The sequence below is a fragment of the Bufo gargarizans genome, chromosome 1, assembly GCF_014858855.1.
Source record: "Bufo gargarizans isolate SCDJY-AF-19 chromosome 1, ASM1485885v1, whole genome shotgun sequence".
Lineage (NCBI taxonomy): Eukaryota > Metazoa > Chordata > Amphibia > Anura > Bufonidae > Bufo > Bufo gargarizans.
Window position 1 is genome coordinate 479,370,682 of NC_058080.1, and position 17,247 is coordinate 479,387,928.

Consider the following 17,247-nt stretch of genomic DNA (forward strand, 5'->3'; position numbering starts at 1 on the left):
ATTCCACTGTATGACATGAGTCTGAGGCATCCGTTTAATGTATTCGTTAAACGGGTGTAAAAAATGTATTGTATAGCCGAAGATATAATATGGAAAATGAAGAAAATGCTAATGGCAGATCCGCAAAACATGGATACCGGCTGTGGCCATTCCGTATTTTAAAGGGGACCTTTCACCGATCCTGACATTGTTATAATGTATGTTCCTGGCAGTGTAGGGCATATTGAGGAGATGTCCTTTTGCAGATTTTTATTTTTCTCCTCCCAGTGGGCTGCACGGTTCCCCTGCTGTGCCCCTAGTTCTTTTCCCACCCTGTATGTAAATCCATACCATCGGGTCAGGGAGGAGGAGACGGCCTTGTTTCTCAGAGGTGTCTCCTCCCTGGCTGTGGCATGCTCTGCTGCGTTTGGCCATCTCACAGCCAGGGAGGAGGAGAGGCCCCCTAAGAGAAATCATGGGTCCACACACAGCTCCAGACTTGAAAGTATAAAGGTTATGGGGGGGGGGGGGGCAGAATATGGTGATGCAAAGAGAAAATTAGTTTTTTCCAAAGTTTTTATTTACCGTAGTTTAGGTATAAGAAAAACCATACAAATGTGGTATCTTTGCAATTGTTATGACCTGGAGAAAAAAGGAAACTGGTCAGTTTTACTGCATAGGGAACACCGTAAAAGCAAAACCCGTAAAACTGGGGAATTGCGTCTTGTTTTTTGTTTTTCTAATTCCATCCCATTTGGAATTTCTTCAACAAGGCCATGTGACCGATGTTTAGTGATGTTACTGGCCTAGGTATAGGGTGCGGTGCTCAGCTGATCGGTGGGGGATCTGGGTGTTGCACCGCTGCAGATCTGCTACTGATGACCTATCCTGATCAGGGGCGGACTGGGAACTTAAAATGGCCCTGGAAAAAAACTAAGAGGCTGCCTGCTGTATAGTCAGGTCCAAAATGACAAAAGGCAGGACATCCCAATTTGATTGGAACAGCGATACTGAAGTGCAGCAGAAAATACCACAGTGCAGCACAAACTACTGTCGCTCCTGCTGTAGTATTCAACTTTATCACTGTCCTGGGTACTACTATACAGCTGAATTCAGGAAGTACCTGCGGCTGCCAGCCAGGTGCATAAGTACCTGATACTCCTAGCATTAGTTACTACAGAGAGCATGATATCATTATGTATCCTGCTGGATGGCCATGAGGAGGTATCTGCCCACCAGGAAATTTCCTTATAGGGTCTATGGCCAGTCCACTCCTCATCCTGAGGATAAGCCATAAATATCTTTTCCTGGATAACCCCTTTAATGGTGGGTGCCCTTGGAGAGTACAAAACAACAAACCCTCATATGGCTATGTGAATGGAAAAGTAAAAAATGTATGGCTCTGGGAACAACAGGAGTAACAAAAGGAGTATAAAAAGAAAAATCTTCCATGATTGAAGGGGTTAAAAGTCTGCCTATTGCCGAGGCATTAACAACGGACTCCTGGTGCAAGTGTTGATGGTGTCCTCATCTAGGGCAGGGTTTGCCAATCCCAGTTTTCAAGTATGCCCAACCATTCCTAATGATGGGAATATCACCCATGGCAGTCCCTTATGTGCTGGCTGTAGTTATCACCAGTGCCATACTGAAATGTAAGGTACAGGAGGACTGAAGTTTAGATACTGACATGTTCATGTAAACTGTGAACATGAGACGGCACCAGACATGCATGTGCTAGCGGGTGAAGCCTCCTAAGGAAACAGTTTTGTCAGTTATTGTGGCAGTTGACATTGGGCTTGAGCATCTGAATGGATATGGAGGTACGTGCATCTGGTGCTCGTTGGTTTCTTAGTTAATTGGGAACAGAAAAGCAGCAACCATCACTTGGTAAATGCCATGGTAGTGGTACAAGCTAACGGGCCCGAGGGTCTCTTTCTGCTCTTGTCCACAGAGAGTCATATAGATGTATATTTTCACATGCACACTGCTTGTGCCCACACAGGATGACTGGCTCCTGTACTGTCTGCTGGAATTTGCCATGCATCTTTTACTTAAAAAAAACTTTTATTAATGTTTCTTCCTAAAGTAGGACCTGTAAGTTATGGAGGTCTTCTGTCATATTTTTTGGGCAAACCAGTATTGCTCCTTTTATTGCCCCCATGCTGTTAAATGTTTCTTGTAATGTTGGGATACATCCCCTTGCTTACATATCACATAATCACTAGGCAACGTTGCTGTTAAAAGGGTTGTCCAGTGTTATGATATTAATGATCTGTCCGCAGGATAGATCATCAATATCAGATGGCTTAAAAAAATACAGCCCAGACAACCTCTTAAAGTAAATCACCATGTTAATAATTTGCCCTTCCCTAAAAGGCAAGGCCTCTATACTAGTTTCTTTTATAACTAGTTTATTCTTCTACAGTCTTTATTTTTAGAGTCTTGGATATATTAAATATATTTTGTCTCCACAGATTTGCAGACCCCCATAAAGCGAGAACGACAGTACTCCCGGTCAGAGAGAGATGAAGAGGACTGTCTTGGTAGCCCTGTCATAGATGAGTCCATGTTGTCCAAAAAAGAGCTGCTAGGCCTGCAGCAGGCTGAAGAGCGCTTGAAGCGGGACTCTATTTACAGGCTGAAACGGGTATGAACTGGCTGCCCCACTAGTCCTTTTCCTTCTGTGTTCTCTTGAGTTTTCTATGGATGGTGACAGAGGTCGCACTACATATTTCCCAGAAGAGTAAAAATACTCCTCTCCATTTTTGAGTACAAAAGTTGCAGTAATTCAAACACCTAATACATAGGCCTACATTTTTTATACAATATATATATATACACACTAGCAGAAGTATCCCTCATAACAGTAACCTCTACAGTACCCTGCCCCCTTAACACTGACCCCCTCCACAGTGCCCTGCCTCCTTAAAATGGGACCTCCACAGCAGCCCATCCCCTTAACTTTGACCTACACAGCAGCCTTCCCTTTTTAACAGTGAGTTTCACAGCACACCACCCTCTTGACAGTGACCTCCACAGAGGCCTGCCCCTGTAACAGTGGCCTTTACAGCAATCTGCCCCTTAACACTGACCTCCATAGCGGACCATCCCCTTAACTGTGACTTCCACAGCAACCTGCCCCTAGGGTGGCCAGAGGTCCAGTTTTAGGCCGGACAGTCCGGCTTTCAGACTCCCTCTGCTGTCTGAGCGTGAGCTGCAAGGAGAAAGTCAACCTCAATCCCACCCCTGCAGCTGACAGTTGATTTTTTTTTTACTTCATTTTTTCAATCCCTGTCAGCTGAGGAGTGGGAGAGGGCGTGGCCTAACTGGATCGGGGGCATGTCCTTTTGAACAGCTCACTCTAAGACAGCAGCACTGTGCTGTCTGAGTGTGAGCTGCAGGGAGAAAGTCGCCATCCCTCCCACCTCTGCAGCTGACGGAAGTTGATTTTTAACTTCATTTTCTCGCCCATTCCATAGGGGGACACAGACCATGGGTATAGCTTAGGCCACCACTAGGAGGAGACACTGCAAATAAGTAAAAACAGCTCCTCCTCCACTGGCTATACCCCAATGCTCCAACAGGAGGCCCTCAGTTGTAGCTTAGTGTCGGATAGGGAGGTGACACTCCTGCAGGGTTGTCCTTGTAGTTTTTCTCTTCTCCTGTTTTTTTTTTTTTTTTTTTTTTTTTGCATGCTTCTTTGGGGCTTGCCTGTAGATCAGGGTGGGTTGAGGGGGAGGAGGGATTCCTTCTTGGGGCTGTGGCTAGTTGCAGCGCATTGCTGCTGCGCCTTTTCCCGTTTTTTTGCGAAGGGTTTTTTAACCCCTTCATCCGTGGCGGTGAGCGCCATTTTCGGAGCCGGGGTCTGCCTTTTTCATATTTCCCGCGCGCGAATTTCGAGCGATCCATGACGTGACTGGGAGACAGAGCCTATCGCGTCTGCTCCGGCACTTCCGCTTTGCCTCAGCGCTTCTCCACTCCTGGCTGCTCCTCCAGCTCCTCACAGGTCACGGTAGGACTGTAGCGTTCTGCAAAACTCTTGGAGACCCTGACAATCCGTCGCCATCATGCCTAGGCCTGGGGCTCCCCAAAAATCTAAAGCGGCATCTCAGGTCCCACTGGAATCCTGTAAGGTATGCTGCCTGCCACTATCTGTTTCAGGATCATGTGACTCTTGCCTTGCCTCAGGACAGGATCATCCTCCTCCCTCTCCACCAATCCAGCCCAATCCCTCCACCGCCCCTTCGGAGCCCTCCTGGGCCTCTGCCATATCTAGGGCGGCCGCAGATTTGGCCCAAGTCCTGTGGTTACCACCGCTCCACCTCTCGGTGCCCCCCACAGAGGACGCTCTACCATAAAGAATTAGCGTACGCATCAGCATCCCTCCTCGGATGACTCTGCTTCCCCCCTCGCCTGGAGGTGTGTTCAGTCTCTTCCCCTCGCAGGGATTACAGGTCTGAAGGGGAAAGGTCCGGCTCGGACGAGGACACCGAGTCGGAACCCTCGCCTAAGCTCTCCACCATGGTGGCAGACTTGGTCACGGCGGTCCGTGACACCTTTGACATCCAGGGGGAACCATCTCCCACTAGTAGCCAAGAATTCCCCCTTTTCCATTCCAGGAAACCAGAGGCAGTCACATTCCCCATTCATGGAGAGTTCGCCAAGGTCCTTTCTAAGGTCTGGGAGCGCCCTAATCGCCGTTTTTCTGCCACAAGGCGCGTGGATACTCTTTTTATCCTTTCCCGGCAGATAACGTGCAGCACTGGTCTTCTCCTCCTAAGGTCGACCCGCCGGTGGCCAGATTGGCTAAGAACACGGCAATATCGGTCCTGGACGGGTCCTCCTTACAGGACTTCGTTGACAGGCGTCTGGACTCTTTCCAAAGCCATTTTCACTCTGGCGGGCACAGGCCTGCGGCCCGTGGTTGCAGTGCCATCATCAGGACCTCGCGTAGCAGGATACCTCTGCGGACACCTTGAACTTCGTCCTCCGGATGTCCCAGGCGACAACATTCCTCTGTGAGGCCTCATTGGACGTGAGCACTCTCTTTTTGCGCGTCTCGGCCCTCTCGGTCACGCAGCGCAGGGAGGTCTGGTTAAACGTCTGGGACACCGACGCTTCCTTCAAGCGCTCCCTCACTAACCTTCCCTTTGCGGGTTCCAGGCTCTTCGGTGCTAAGCTGGACGCGATTATCTCTGACGCTACAGGGGGCAAGAGCACACACCTGCCCCAATCTAGATCTAAGCGCGCCTTCAGAGCTCGCCCCTCTGGCTCTAGAAACCAGTCCTTTCGGCGCTTTTCCTCCTCCAGGTCTGCGACAGCCCCCTCCTCCGGCGGCTCTCAGGACTCCCGCAAAAGCCTTCCTTTAAGCCTCAGCCTTCATGGTGCCCGCGGGCACAATTCCGGGGGAGTTCTGCCCGCCCCGCGGCTCCCAAGCAGTCCTCTGCCTGAAGGGGCGCCCCCACCACCTGCAGTGGGGGGCCGTCTGCTCTCCTTTCAGCAGGTCTAGAGAGATCACGTTCAAGGCGCCTAGGCCCTGGAAATTGTAACTTCCGGTTACAAGATAGAATTCGCTTCCAGACCTCCGGAACGTTTCTTTCCTTCTCAGGTCCCGGGGGATTCGGCCGTGGCCCTTTTACAAGCTGTCTCTTCCCTTCTGGTCCGGGGAGTAGTTGCCCCAGTTCCTCTGGAGGAACAGGGTGCAGGGTTCTACTCAAATCTCTTTCTAGTGCCAAAAGAAGGAGGGATCAGTGCGTCCGGTCCTAGACCTGAAGCTATTAAACAAGTCTCTGCGGGTGCGGAGGTTCCGGATGGAATCCCTCCGCTCCGTTATTGCTTCTCTTCTTCCAGGGGAGTTCCTCGCGTTGGTGGACATCCGTGACGCCTATCTGCATGTCCCTATCTGAGAACCTCACCACAGATTCCTGCGCTTCGCCATTGGCGGCTGTCATTATCAGTTCGTCGCCCTTCCCTTTTGGCGACTAATACCCCTGCGGGTATTCACAAAGATCTTGGCGCCGCTCATGGCGCTTCTCCGCACCAGGGGCATATCTCTGTTGCCCTACCTGGACGACATACTGATAAGACAGCGTCAGGATCACTGTTTAGACTCTGCAACAGTTCGGCTGGCTGATCAACTTCCCGAAGTCCTCTCTCCAACCTTCCCAGAGGGTCACCTTCCTGGGGATCATTCTGGACACCACTGCAGCCTGAGTATTCCTTCCGGATTACAAGTTCTCACGGATACGGGAGTCGTGTCTCGGCTTCTGCATTCCCCGTGTATCTCCATCCGGGAGTGCATGCAGGTTCTGGGGCTTATGGTGTCCTCCTTCGAGGCAGTCCCCTTTGCCCAGTTTCACACTCGGCCTCTGCAACAGACGATCCTGTCCTTCTGGGACAGGACATCGAGGGGTCTGGACTCTCAGATCCGCCTACCTCCTCGGGTTCGCATGGAACTCCCGTGGTGGCTGTCCCCTCAGCATCTGACTTCGGGGATATCCTTCCTCACAATCTCCTGGACGGTCGTCACCACCGATGCCAGTCTCCTGGGTTGGGGTGGCGTTCTCCGGGTTCAGGGGGTGTGGTCAGAGGCGGAAGCCCGCCTTCCGATCAACATACTGGAACTCAGAGCAATTTTTCTCTCTCTGTCTCATTGGACCCCCGGTAAGGGTCCAGTCTGACAATGCCACAGCTGTGTGGCCTACATCAATCATCAGGGCGGAACCCGCAGCCGGACGGTGTTGCAGGAGGTGAAAAGGATCTTCCAGTGGGCGGAAGCTCACGTTCCAATATTGTCTGCAGTTTACATCCCAGGGGTCGAAAACTGGACGGCAGACTTTCTCAGCCGCAACAGGGTGCATCCGGGAGAGTGGCCTCTGCATCCGGACGTATTCGAGGACGTCTGTTCGCCGTTGGGGCCGCCCGGACGTGGACTTGATGGCGTCCAGGTTCAACAACAAGGTTCCTGGCCCGAACTCTGGATCCGGAGGTGTACGGGGTGGATGCTCTGGTGTCTTCGTGGCAAGACTTTGCACTCCTATATGTCTTCCCACCACTGCCTCTACTCCCAAAGGTTTTTCGCAGGGTCGCAGCAGAAGGAATCCCGACCATCCTCATCGCCCCCCGATTGGCCTCGCTGCGTCTGGTTCTCAGAGGTCACTCAGATGCTGGCAGATGTTCCGTGGCCTCTTCCTCTCAGGGAGCACCTGCTGTCTCATTTACAGCCACTTCGTTTAACGGCGTGGCTGTTGAGACCTCCATCTTGAAGAAGAGGGGCTTCTCAGACTCTGTTGTGAGGACCATGATAAAAGCCAGGAAACCAGCTTCCTCCCGGATACACTATCGTACCTGGAAGGCCTTTCTTGCTTTTTGCGAGAAGATAGGCGTTTTTTCACTTAGTTTCTCCATTACGGTGGTCCTCTCCTTTCTCCAGTCGGGCCTTGAGATGGGAATGTCCCTGAGCTCTCTGAAGGGCCAGGTCTCCGCTCTGGCCATTTTCTTTCAGCGGTCTCTGGCTCTGCTCGGTCCGGTGCGGACCTTCCTACAGGGGGTGGCGCATTCGGTCCCTCCGTATGTCCCTCCCCTGTCCCCCTGGGATCTGAACCTGGTTCTGTCTTCTCTCCAGGCGGCTCCCTTTGAGCTCCTGAGGGACATTTCACTGAGTCTTCTCACCTGGAAGGTGGTCTCTTTGGTGGCCATCACCTCTATCAGGAGGGTATCGGAGCTGGCCGCCCTTTTTGGTCTTCCACAAGGATAAGGTGGTACTGCGCCCAGTCCCTTCTTTTTTTGCCCAAGGTGGTCTCCACCTTCCACCTTAATGAGGACATAATTCTGCCCTCCTTTTGTCCCGCCCCCGCGAACCCTAAAGAGCGCTCTCTCCATTCTCTGGATGTTGTCCGTGCTGTGCGGGTGTACCTGTCGGTTACTGCCCCAGTTCACCGTTCGGACTCCTTTTATGGTTCCCGAGGGGCCTCGTAACGGTCTGGCGGCCTCCAAGGCCACTGTGGCTTGTGGATTCGGTCGACTATTGCCATGGCCTATCGGTCCCGGGGTAGGGTTCCCCCACTGGGGGCCTCCTGGGCTAGGCGCAATCAAGCTTCTACATCCCTGTTGGCTGAGGAGTAGGAGGGGGCGTGGCCTTACCAGATCGGAGGTGTAACTTAGTAGACCTGGGGGCAGGGATTTAGGCCCATCTTTTGAGGGTGGCCTGAATGGCCATCCTACCTGCCCCCTGAACTGTGACCTCCACAGTGCCCTGCCCCTTTAAAGCTGACCTGCAGCAGTGAAGAAAAATGGCTGGGTTGTTATGGAAACCTGGTGTAAAACTGTGTCTGTGGAGACTAAGGACCTACAAGCTTCTATTGGCTGATGAGGGTCATGTGACCATGTGTATGACAGTTGGGGGCTTGTATTGGCTAATGCAGGTCATTTTTGGGGAATATCTGAGGAACGATACGTCCTAGAGAGCTGAGACCCGGTCTAAAACCTTCCTGGACACCTGATGTACCTGTGTGCCAAATTTAGTGAAGACTGGTCCAGTCGTTTGGTTGCATATAAAGGACAGACAGCCGTCCAGACAGACACTTATTTTTATATTATAAGAGATTAACAGACACCTCAGACAGTTAACATACTGTGGCATAAAAAAAACACACACACACACACACACACACACACACACACACACACACCAAAAGTTTGGACTTCTCATTCAAAGAGTTTTATTTTCATGACTATGAAAATTGTAGATTCACACTGAAGGCATCAAAACTATGAATTAACACATGTGGAATTATATACATAACAAAAAAGTGTGAAACAGCTGAAAATATGTCATATTCTAGGTTCTTCAAAGTAGCCACCTTTTGCTTTGATTACGGCTTTGCACACTCTTGGCATTCTCTTGATGAGCTTCAAGATGTAGTCACCTGAAATGGTCTTCCAACAGTCTTGAAGGAGTTCCAGAGATGCTTAGCACTTGTTGGCCCTTTTGCCTTCACTCTGCGGTCCAGCTCACCCCAAACCATCTCGATTGGGTTCTGGTCCGGTAACTGTGGAGGCCAGGTCATCTGGCGCAGCACTCCATCACTCTCCTTCATGATCAAATAGCCCTTACACAGCCTGGAGGTGTGTTTGGTGTTATTGTCCTGTTGAAAAATAAATGATGATCCAACTAAACGCAAACTGGATGGAATAGCATGCCGCTGCAAGATGCTGTGGTAGCCATGCTGGTTCAGTATGCCTTCAATTTTGAATAAATCCCCCAACAGTGTCACCAGCAAAGCACCATCACACCTCCTTCTCCATGCTTCACGGTGGGAACCAGGCATGTAGAGTCCATCCGTTCACCTTTTCTGCGTCGCAGTGGTTGGAACCAAAGATCTCAAATTTGGACTCATCAGACCAAAGCACAGATTTCCACTGGTCTAATGTCCATTCATTGTGTTCTTTAGCCCAAACAAGTCTCTTCTGCTTGTTGCCTGTCCTTAGCAGTGGTTTCCTAACAGATATTCTACCATGAAGGCCTGATTCACACAGTCTCCTCTTAACAGTTGTTCTAGAGATGTGTCTGCTGCTAGAACTCTGTGTGGCATTGACCTGGTCTCTAATCTGAGCTGCTGTTAACCTGCGATTTCTGAGGCTGGTGACTTGGATTAACTTATCCTCCGCAGCAGAGGTGACTCTTGGTCTTCCTTTCCTGGGGCGGTCCGCATGTGAGCCAGTTTCTTTGTAGCGCTTGATAGTTTTTGTGACTGCACTTGGGGACACCTTCAAAGTTTTCCCAATTTTTCGGACTGACTGACCTTCATTTCTTAAAGTAATGATGGCCACTCGTTTTTCTTTACTTAGCTGCTTTTTTCTTGCCATAATACAAATTCTAACAGTCTATTCAGTAGGACTATCAGCTGTGTATCCACCTGACTTCTCCACAACGCAACTGATGATCCCAACCCCATTTATAAGGCAAGAAATCCCACTTTTTAAACCTGACAGGGCACACCTGTGAAGTGAAAACCATTTCAGGTGACTACCTCTTGAAGCTCATCAAGAGAATGCCAAGAGTGTGCAAAGCAGTAATCAAAGCAAAAGGTGGCTACTTTGAAGAACCTAGAATATGACATATTTTCAGTTGTTTCACACTTTTTTGTTATGTATATAATTCCACATGTGTTAATTCATAGTTTTGATGCCTTCAGTGTGAATCTACAATTTTCATAGTCATGAAAATAAAGAAAACTCTTTGAATGAGAAGGTGTATCCAAACTTTTGGTCTGTACTGTGTATATGTGTATATATCTATATAAGCAAAAAGAAGGCAGCACTCCAGATGATTGTGAAAAAGTGGACGGTTTATTCACTCAACAGCGACGTTTCAGCTCTCTCTATGGAGCCTTTTTCCAGCTGGAAAAAGGCTCCATAGAGAGAGCTGAAACGTCGCTGATATACCTGGGACCTTGGTCGCAGGTCCCCTGCTTCTCTTTTTTCTATATATATATATATATATATATATATATATATATATATATATATATATATATATATATATATATATATATATATATATATTACACACAGCACTCCAAGTAAAAGATAGTGGTGTCTTGTATGAGCTGAAATGTTGCCATCCACATGGGTGAATAAACACCACTATCTTTTACTTGGAGTGCTGTCCATTTTTCATCTTTATCAAGACTGGGTAAGCTGCTACATCCCTGGACCTAGCACCCTCCTTGTGCTTTTCCAGTGCCGCCATTATATTTTTATATATATATATGTATGTATGTATGTATGTGTGTGTGTTTTTGCTGGACTTTGCAAGATAGAAAAACGTAAATTATTATTATTATTATTATTTTTTTTTCTGTGTACATTGAATGTATAACAAAAACCCACCTTTACGTGTCTAATCAACACTTCCTCTATTTTCGTTGTTCTGCTCACCTAACGAAGCAGAACAACAGAAATAAATAGCGGTGGTGTGAGCGTGGCCTATAAGGTGGGTATTTATGCAGGGAACCATTACTAGTATAAATACGGTAACAGCAGGCAATTATAGCAAAGTGATAAAGTCCAGTCCAATATGGCGGATCTTCCCTGTACTTTACCACTTGGCTATAATAGCCTGCCGGATATTCCTTACATGCTGCTCCACATACATCACACACTGTGCCACATACATCACTGTGAGATGTATGTAGTGAAGTGTGTGATGATTACACGCTGCTGCTGTCACCTTGTTCTGCAGGTCCAGAATTGCTTTGGCAGCCTGCCCAAACTAACCAATAACAATGCTCCTTGCTGTACGGAGCTTTGTTATTGGTTATTGTAGGCACAGGCAGTGTGCAGTTCAGAGCGCCCTGCACTGATAAATTTCGGGGAAAAAAATCAAAGAAGTATTGGTACGCCTTAGACTTTTTCCAGGAAGTAAAAAGGCATAAACAAGTGTGTGTGGAACACTTGTACAGGTGTTATTGCGACCTCTGGATGGTGATGAACACTTTACAGGGTACATCAGCACATGCATTTAAACGGGTTGAATAAGTTACCTTTGAAATTATTGGTGGATACTTCTGAATTTTAGTTGTCTGATGTACGAGCGTCTGTATTTTCAGGATGTTTAATTAATATATATATATATATATATATATATATATATATATATATATATATATATATATATATATTTTAATGTGTGTGTGTGAAAAAAGTTTTGGCAGCACCGTTTTAGGTGAAAACAGATGAAGGGTGCACCGGCCCAATATGGATATAAGCCAATCCAGATAAACAAAAAAAAAATGTAAAAACGGGCAGCACTCCAAGGAATAAAAATAGAAAAAATACTTTATTCACCCATAAGGATCATGCAACGTTTCGGCTCTAAACAGGAGCCTTCCTCAAGCTTGAGGAAGGCTCCTGTTCAGAGCCGAAACTAATCTTTATGATCTTAATTATTATTTTTTTAATAACAGCAATAACAATATTTTTGGGGATTTATTTTTTTTTGAGGCAAAAACCGGTTTTGAAAAAAAAATCAATTTTCTTATCCCTGATATCAGAGAAAGAAGCCCCATCCGCCATTGGTAAGGTAGTATGTTTAGCCGAGCGGGAAACTGAGGACGACCATTTCTTAGTCAAATCCTCCGGAAATGGATAAATGGATAAGGGACATTTAGGGCGTTTTGGCAATGCAAAACACCTATCAGGAAAATTCTACTCCTTGGAAAGAGGAATCCAAATCCTGGTGGTTGGGGAAACATTTGTGCGAGCTAGGGGACCTCCTAAAAGAAAAACCCAAATTGGCCGATGAGGGTGTCGGGTCCTCAACCTGTAAAGTCTCTATTACCGCTGTAATCTGATTGTCCACCATGGAGGACAGTTTGGATGACTGACCTTCATCTGACAACCTCTCCTCGGAACCTGCCTCTTCCACGGAGGACACGTCAAAGTTGAGACTCGGAGAGGCAGAGGAAACTGGAGACGCAGACACCTTTTTGGAGGAGGATTGCCTGGCCCATTTAGCGGGATGGCCGCGATGGGAATGAGCCCCAGGATCCCCAGAGTCGTACTGGTCAGACAACTACCTTGCTGACAAACGCCCCAATATTTCCACAATAGCTTTGTTGGTATGGGAGACGTACGTCCTTTACCATCCTTGACAGGGAATGCGCCCATTCCGGCTCTACCATAGGCTGGGCAGTAGGGGTGATTGGGTCAGAGGCAGAGCCACTTGACAATGGAGCCAAGCACGCAGAGCAGAGGGGATCTGACTAACCAGATGGAAATTTTGTGCGACACGACGGACAAGCAAAATGGCGCACAGAAGTAACCGCCTGCTTTGGGGTCTGGGCTCTGACATAATGAGACCCCTGTAGTGACCGGCAGGAGGATGAGTAGGGTAGGTTAAATGCTGTAGGAAGGGGAGGCAGAGCTTACCCAGCCTGTGTTTCTCCACGCAGCTTGTCCGGAGGAGCCTTGCCAGCGTCCCGCTGTAGGTGCATTTAAACACAGGATGTGGGCGGAGGCAGAAAACAGCGCCCAGATTCGCCCCATCTGAAGGAGTGGGAGTGGAGAGAACTCATGCCCCGCCCCCAAAATGGAGTCGGCCCCCTGGATGCCGTCCCCAATGCATGGGCACCATCTGTGTGGCTGCCACAAAAGGATCCAGACCCATTCAACTTTAATGGGTCCGTGATCCGTCCACACCGCTAAAAATTTGGGAGTGACTGGGAGAGAAACCCCACTGAAGCACTCCATAGTGGTTCCATGCCTCCGTTCCACACCGACCTTTGCAGATTGCGGAACCATTCAAGTGAATGGGTTCTCATCCGTGATGCACACTGCCGGTGCCCGCATATTGTGGACCTGCTGTTTGCGGGACGCAATATGGACACGGCCGACAAACGGCTGCGTGCATGAGCCCAAAACTGCAGCTAGCACTATGATCCTGGTCTAGTTTTGAAGCTTAGATTGTCAGCTTTCAAACTACAGCCACACACTTAGGACACAGTTCATTCAAAACAGTATTGTCCTTTCCTGTCTGAATGAACTGTGTTCAGTTAGAAGGGTTAAACTAAACATAGTGGCATATAGAGCTTGTGGAGATGATCAAGTCATTACCTTTATTTTGAAAATTCATTGCTGCATCCAGCATAAAAAGCTCTTTTGTTCAAACATGCCATTGAAATGTTTGGCTCCCAGAGGATGGATCCTAGCACTTTGGTGCACCCAAGTTCCTTCCCTCTGCAGGGCAAGCCACCCTTTCCCTTGCTGCGTGATAGACCAGGTGTCTGACTAGTGCACTCGCCTCAGCCATTGGCCAGAATTTGCAAGCCCTATATGTTGGTTTACTAGGCAAAACATGCTGACAGACTCCCTTTAAAGTGTAGCTTTATGCTGCTGTCATGTTTTTATTTCCTGAATCCAATCATTTTGGAGCTGTCTGCCTCAACTAGCATACTCTGTTATGCTGGTGGCTCATGACATTGCAGCTTGCTTGTCATAGTATGGGGTCATTTATCAAACTGGTGTAAAGTAGAACAGGCCCATAGCAACCAATCAGATTCCACCTTTCATTTTCCAATGGTGGAATCTGGTTGCTATGGGCAACTAAGCCAGTTCAACTTTACACCAATTTGATAAATGACTCTATCAGTTTGTAAGGCTGAAAAGGCATAAGTCCATCTAGTTTAGCCTACTTTCCTGCAAGGTTGATTCAGATGAAGGTAAAAAAATCTCATGAGGTAGAGGTAAATGTTCTTCCTCTTAGGGGGGAAAATATCCTTCCCGACTCCAATCTGGCAATTAGAATAACTCCCTGGATCAATGACCCTTCTATATAAATCTAGTAATTATGACCTGTAATATTATACTCAAAGCGTTGAGCTGTTTTTAGTGTATTCACCATCACCACCTCCTCTGGCAGAGTTCAAAGGACTCTCTGCTCTTGTTGGGGTAGAAACCTTCGATCTAGACGAAGAGGAGGCCTCCTTGTAGCTGTGGTTCTGGGTATAAATGGATCATGGGAGAGATCTCTGCAGGTCATTTTGCCACGGTCAGCAGAGGGTTCTTCTTCAGCCTAGTAGACCATATGTAATCCTACAATTAGCCACGTTCAGTTAAGGAGGACCTGTCACCATGAAAAGCAGTGCAGTCTGCAGGCAGCATGTTATGGAGCAGGAGGAGCTGAGCAGATTCGTATATAGTTTTATGGGAAAATATTCAGCTAACTTGTAATTTACAGAAGTAAATCTGTCTTTTTTACTTGATGTACACGAGGAGGTCTTGGTAATTGATAACATCCCCTGTATAGATGTGTCCAACGATAACTGTCGGTCACCGGTAGTTGTGCAGGGGGGTGGTCTTGAGTTCAGAAAAAGGTTTAAATGCAAGTTTTACTGATTCTTTTCCCACAAATCTTTTTATCAGTCCGTTCAGCTTCTCCTGCTGTATAATCTGCTGCCTGCATTTCATGGTAAAGGGTCTTTTGAAACAATCTGCTCTTTCTGAACGTAAAGGGAACCTGTCATTAACTCTTCGCTGACCTTACTGAGGGCAGCATAAAATAGTGACAGAAATGCAGATTTCAGCGGTGTGAGACCCAGCATCATAATCATTTGCCTCGAAAAGAGTCAAATCTACCTGAGAAGAGTCATAAAAAGGTGGTGAATGGGGAGGTGGCTACGTTTCCGAAATTTGCAGAGTGCGTTCCTTTGTCCGCAATAGCGGACAGGAATAGGCTTATTCTCTTAGTGCCGGCAATGTGCGGTCCACAAAATGCGGAACGCACATTGCCGCTGTCCGTGTTTTGTGGATCCGCAAAACACACAGGGATGTGTGAATGACCGAACTGTGTCAATTACATGATTTTCCTGAATCTTTTCCCACAAAAATATATATCAATCTGCTCAGCTCCATCTGCTTTATAGATGCTACTGGCAGTTTACACTGTCTTTACGGAAAACCTTGGGGTGATGTAGACCTCCACAAGTCTGAACAAAAAAACCTAACATTTTCATTTATTTCTCGGTAACATAAGTATCATGTGATATCTATCATTATTAATATTTGTTCAGACATTACAGAATTGTCACTTTTTTTTTTTTTTTTTTTTTGGGTGTGAAATAAGTTGTGAAAATGTTGCAAGTTCTCATTTAACTTCACATATTTTTACCACAGATTTGCTGCTTTAATCCTGATAGAAAAATGCTGCTTTAGCTGAATGTAATCAAGCCTGCATGAGCATAAAGTTACTACTAATATAAATGCAAATAATTGTGTTTGCTTATTTTTTTACAAAAGCGTCCTCGAAAATATCCTACAGCTATTTATACCTGCAAGCTCTGCGATGCCCTAGTGGACTCTATACCTTCTGCACATAAACACATGAAAGAAAAGAGGCACAGGAGAATTTTAAAGGTGAGTTCTTGACTCCTGTTAGACATTTGAATGTCTGTAGCATACTTAAGATGCATGTACCCATGTCACAGCCTGTATATGCATAATATATGTAAGTATTTATGTAGGAAAAAAGAGAAGATGAATTGCTCACAACTCTGCCACCACCAACGCAGCCTCAGATACAAGCAATTGGTATCGCAATAAGCAAGGTGGTACAGGAACGTGGCTTAAATGAAGATGATGTAGCTAGGAGACTGTCCACGGTTTCATCCATGGAAGCTGTCATTGAGGAGAAACTCCCAGGTAAAGTAAATTTCATGCAGGATTTGCTATAGTGTATCTGTCACCATTTTTGAGGTTTGGAGGGAAGTGGGTTTGTACACCGACATAGACGGGGGTTCCTTACTGTAAGAGCAGTGAGACTATGGAACTCTCTGCCTGAGGAGGTGGTGATGGTGAGTACAATAAAGGAATTCAAGAGGGGCCTGGATGTATTTCTGGAGCGTAATAATATTACAGGTTATAGCTACTAGAGAGGGGTCGTTGATCCAGGGAGTTATTCTGATTGCCTGATTGGAGTCGGGAAGGAATTTGCTCCCCCTAAAATGAGGAAAATTTGGCTTCTACCTTACAGGGTTTTTCACCTCCCACTGGATTAACGTACTAGGATAATAGGCTGAACTCGATAGACATATGTTACTGTGCAGTCAATATTCGCTTGTGATATAATTTACCTGATTGTCGACAAGGGATTATATCTTACTTTGTATTTTTTTTATAACATTTTTTTGTGCTATTTTTTTTTTTTTTTTGTAACTTTCAAGTTGAAGTTAGAGAGAACCCATCACCATGAAATGCAGTGTAATCTGCAGGCAGTATGTTATAGAGCGGGAGGAGCTGAGCAGATTGATATATATTTTTATGAGAGAAGATTCAGTAAAACTTGTTATTTTATACTTTTACATCTCTGCTCTTTCTGACTTCAGTTGTACACAGGGGGGAGGTATGAGTAAATGATAGCATTCTTTGTGCAAGTGTGTGTCCAGAGATACCTGTCAATCACTGATAGCTGTTCATGGGGGTGGTTTTCAGTTAAAAAAAAATATATAAATGTAGAAATGACGAGACTAAAGGCTGGAGCTAAAGTGAGGACTTAGACCAATCAGATTCGTGTGAGGTCACATGATTGGCTAATCCGCTGAATCCTTTTAAAAATACAAGACTTACCTTTGTAAAATGGCCGTTGATGATTGTAGACAACACTGCAGCTGTCCAGATTGTTAAAGGGGTTTTCCAAGATTTAAAAAATAAAAAATAAAAATTGCAGAAGGAATGGGCAATAAAGAGAGAAAAAAGCTGTACTTACCTTTT

General features: G+C 46.8%; 1 protein-coding gene across 1 annotated transcript in view; it reads left to right on the plus strand.

Annotated features, from left to right (window-relative positions):
• Positions 1–17,247, plus strand: part of TUT7 (terminal uridylyl transferase 7) — a 75,466-nt gene that overhangs the window by 11,375 nt on the left and 46,844 nt on the right. The window contains exons 3-5 of the mRNA XM_044273587.1: positions 2,454–2,626; positions 15,778–15,894; positions 16,002–16,179. Of these exons, the coding sequence (XP_044129522.1) occupies positions 2,454–2,626; positions 15,778–15,894; positions 16,002–16,179 (468 nt within the window). The remainder of the gene's footprint in view (positions 1–2,453; positions 2,627–15,777; positions 15,895–16,001; positions 16,180–17,247) is intronic.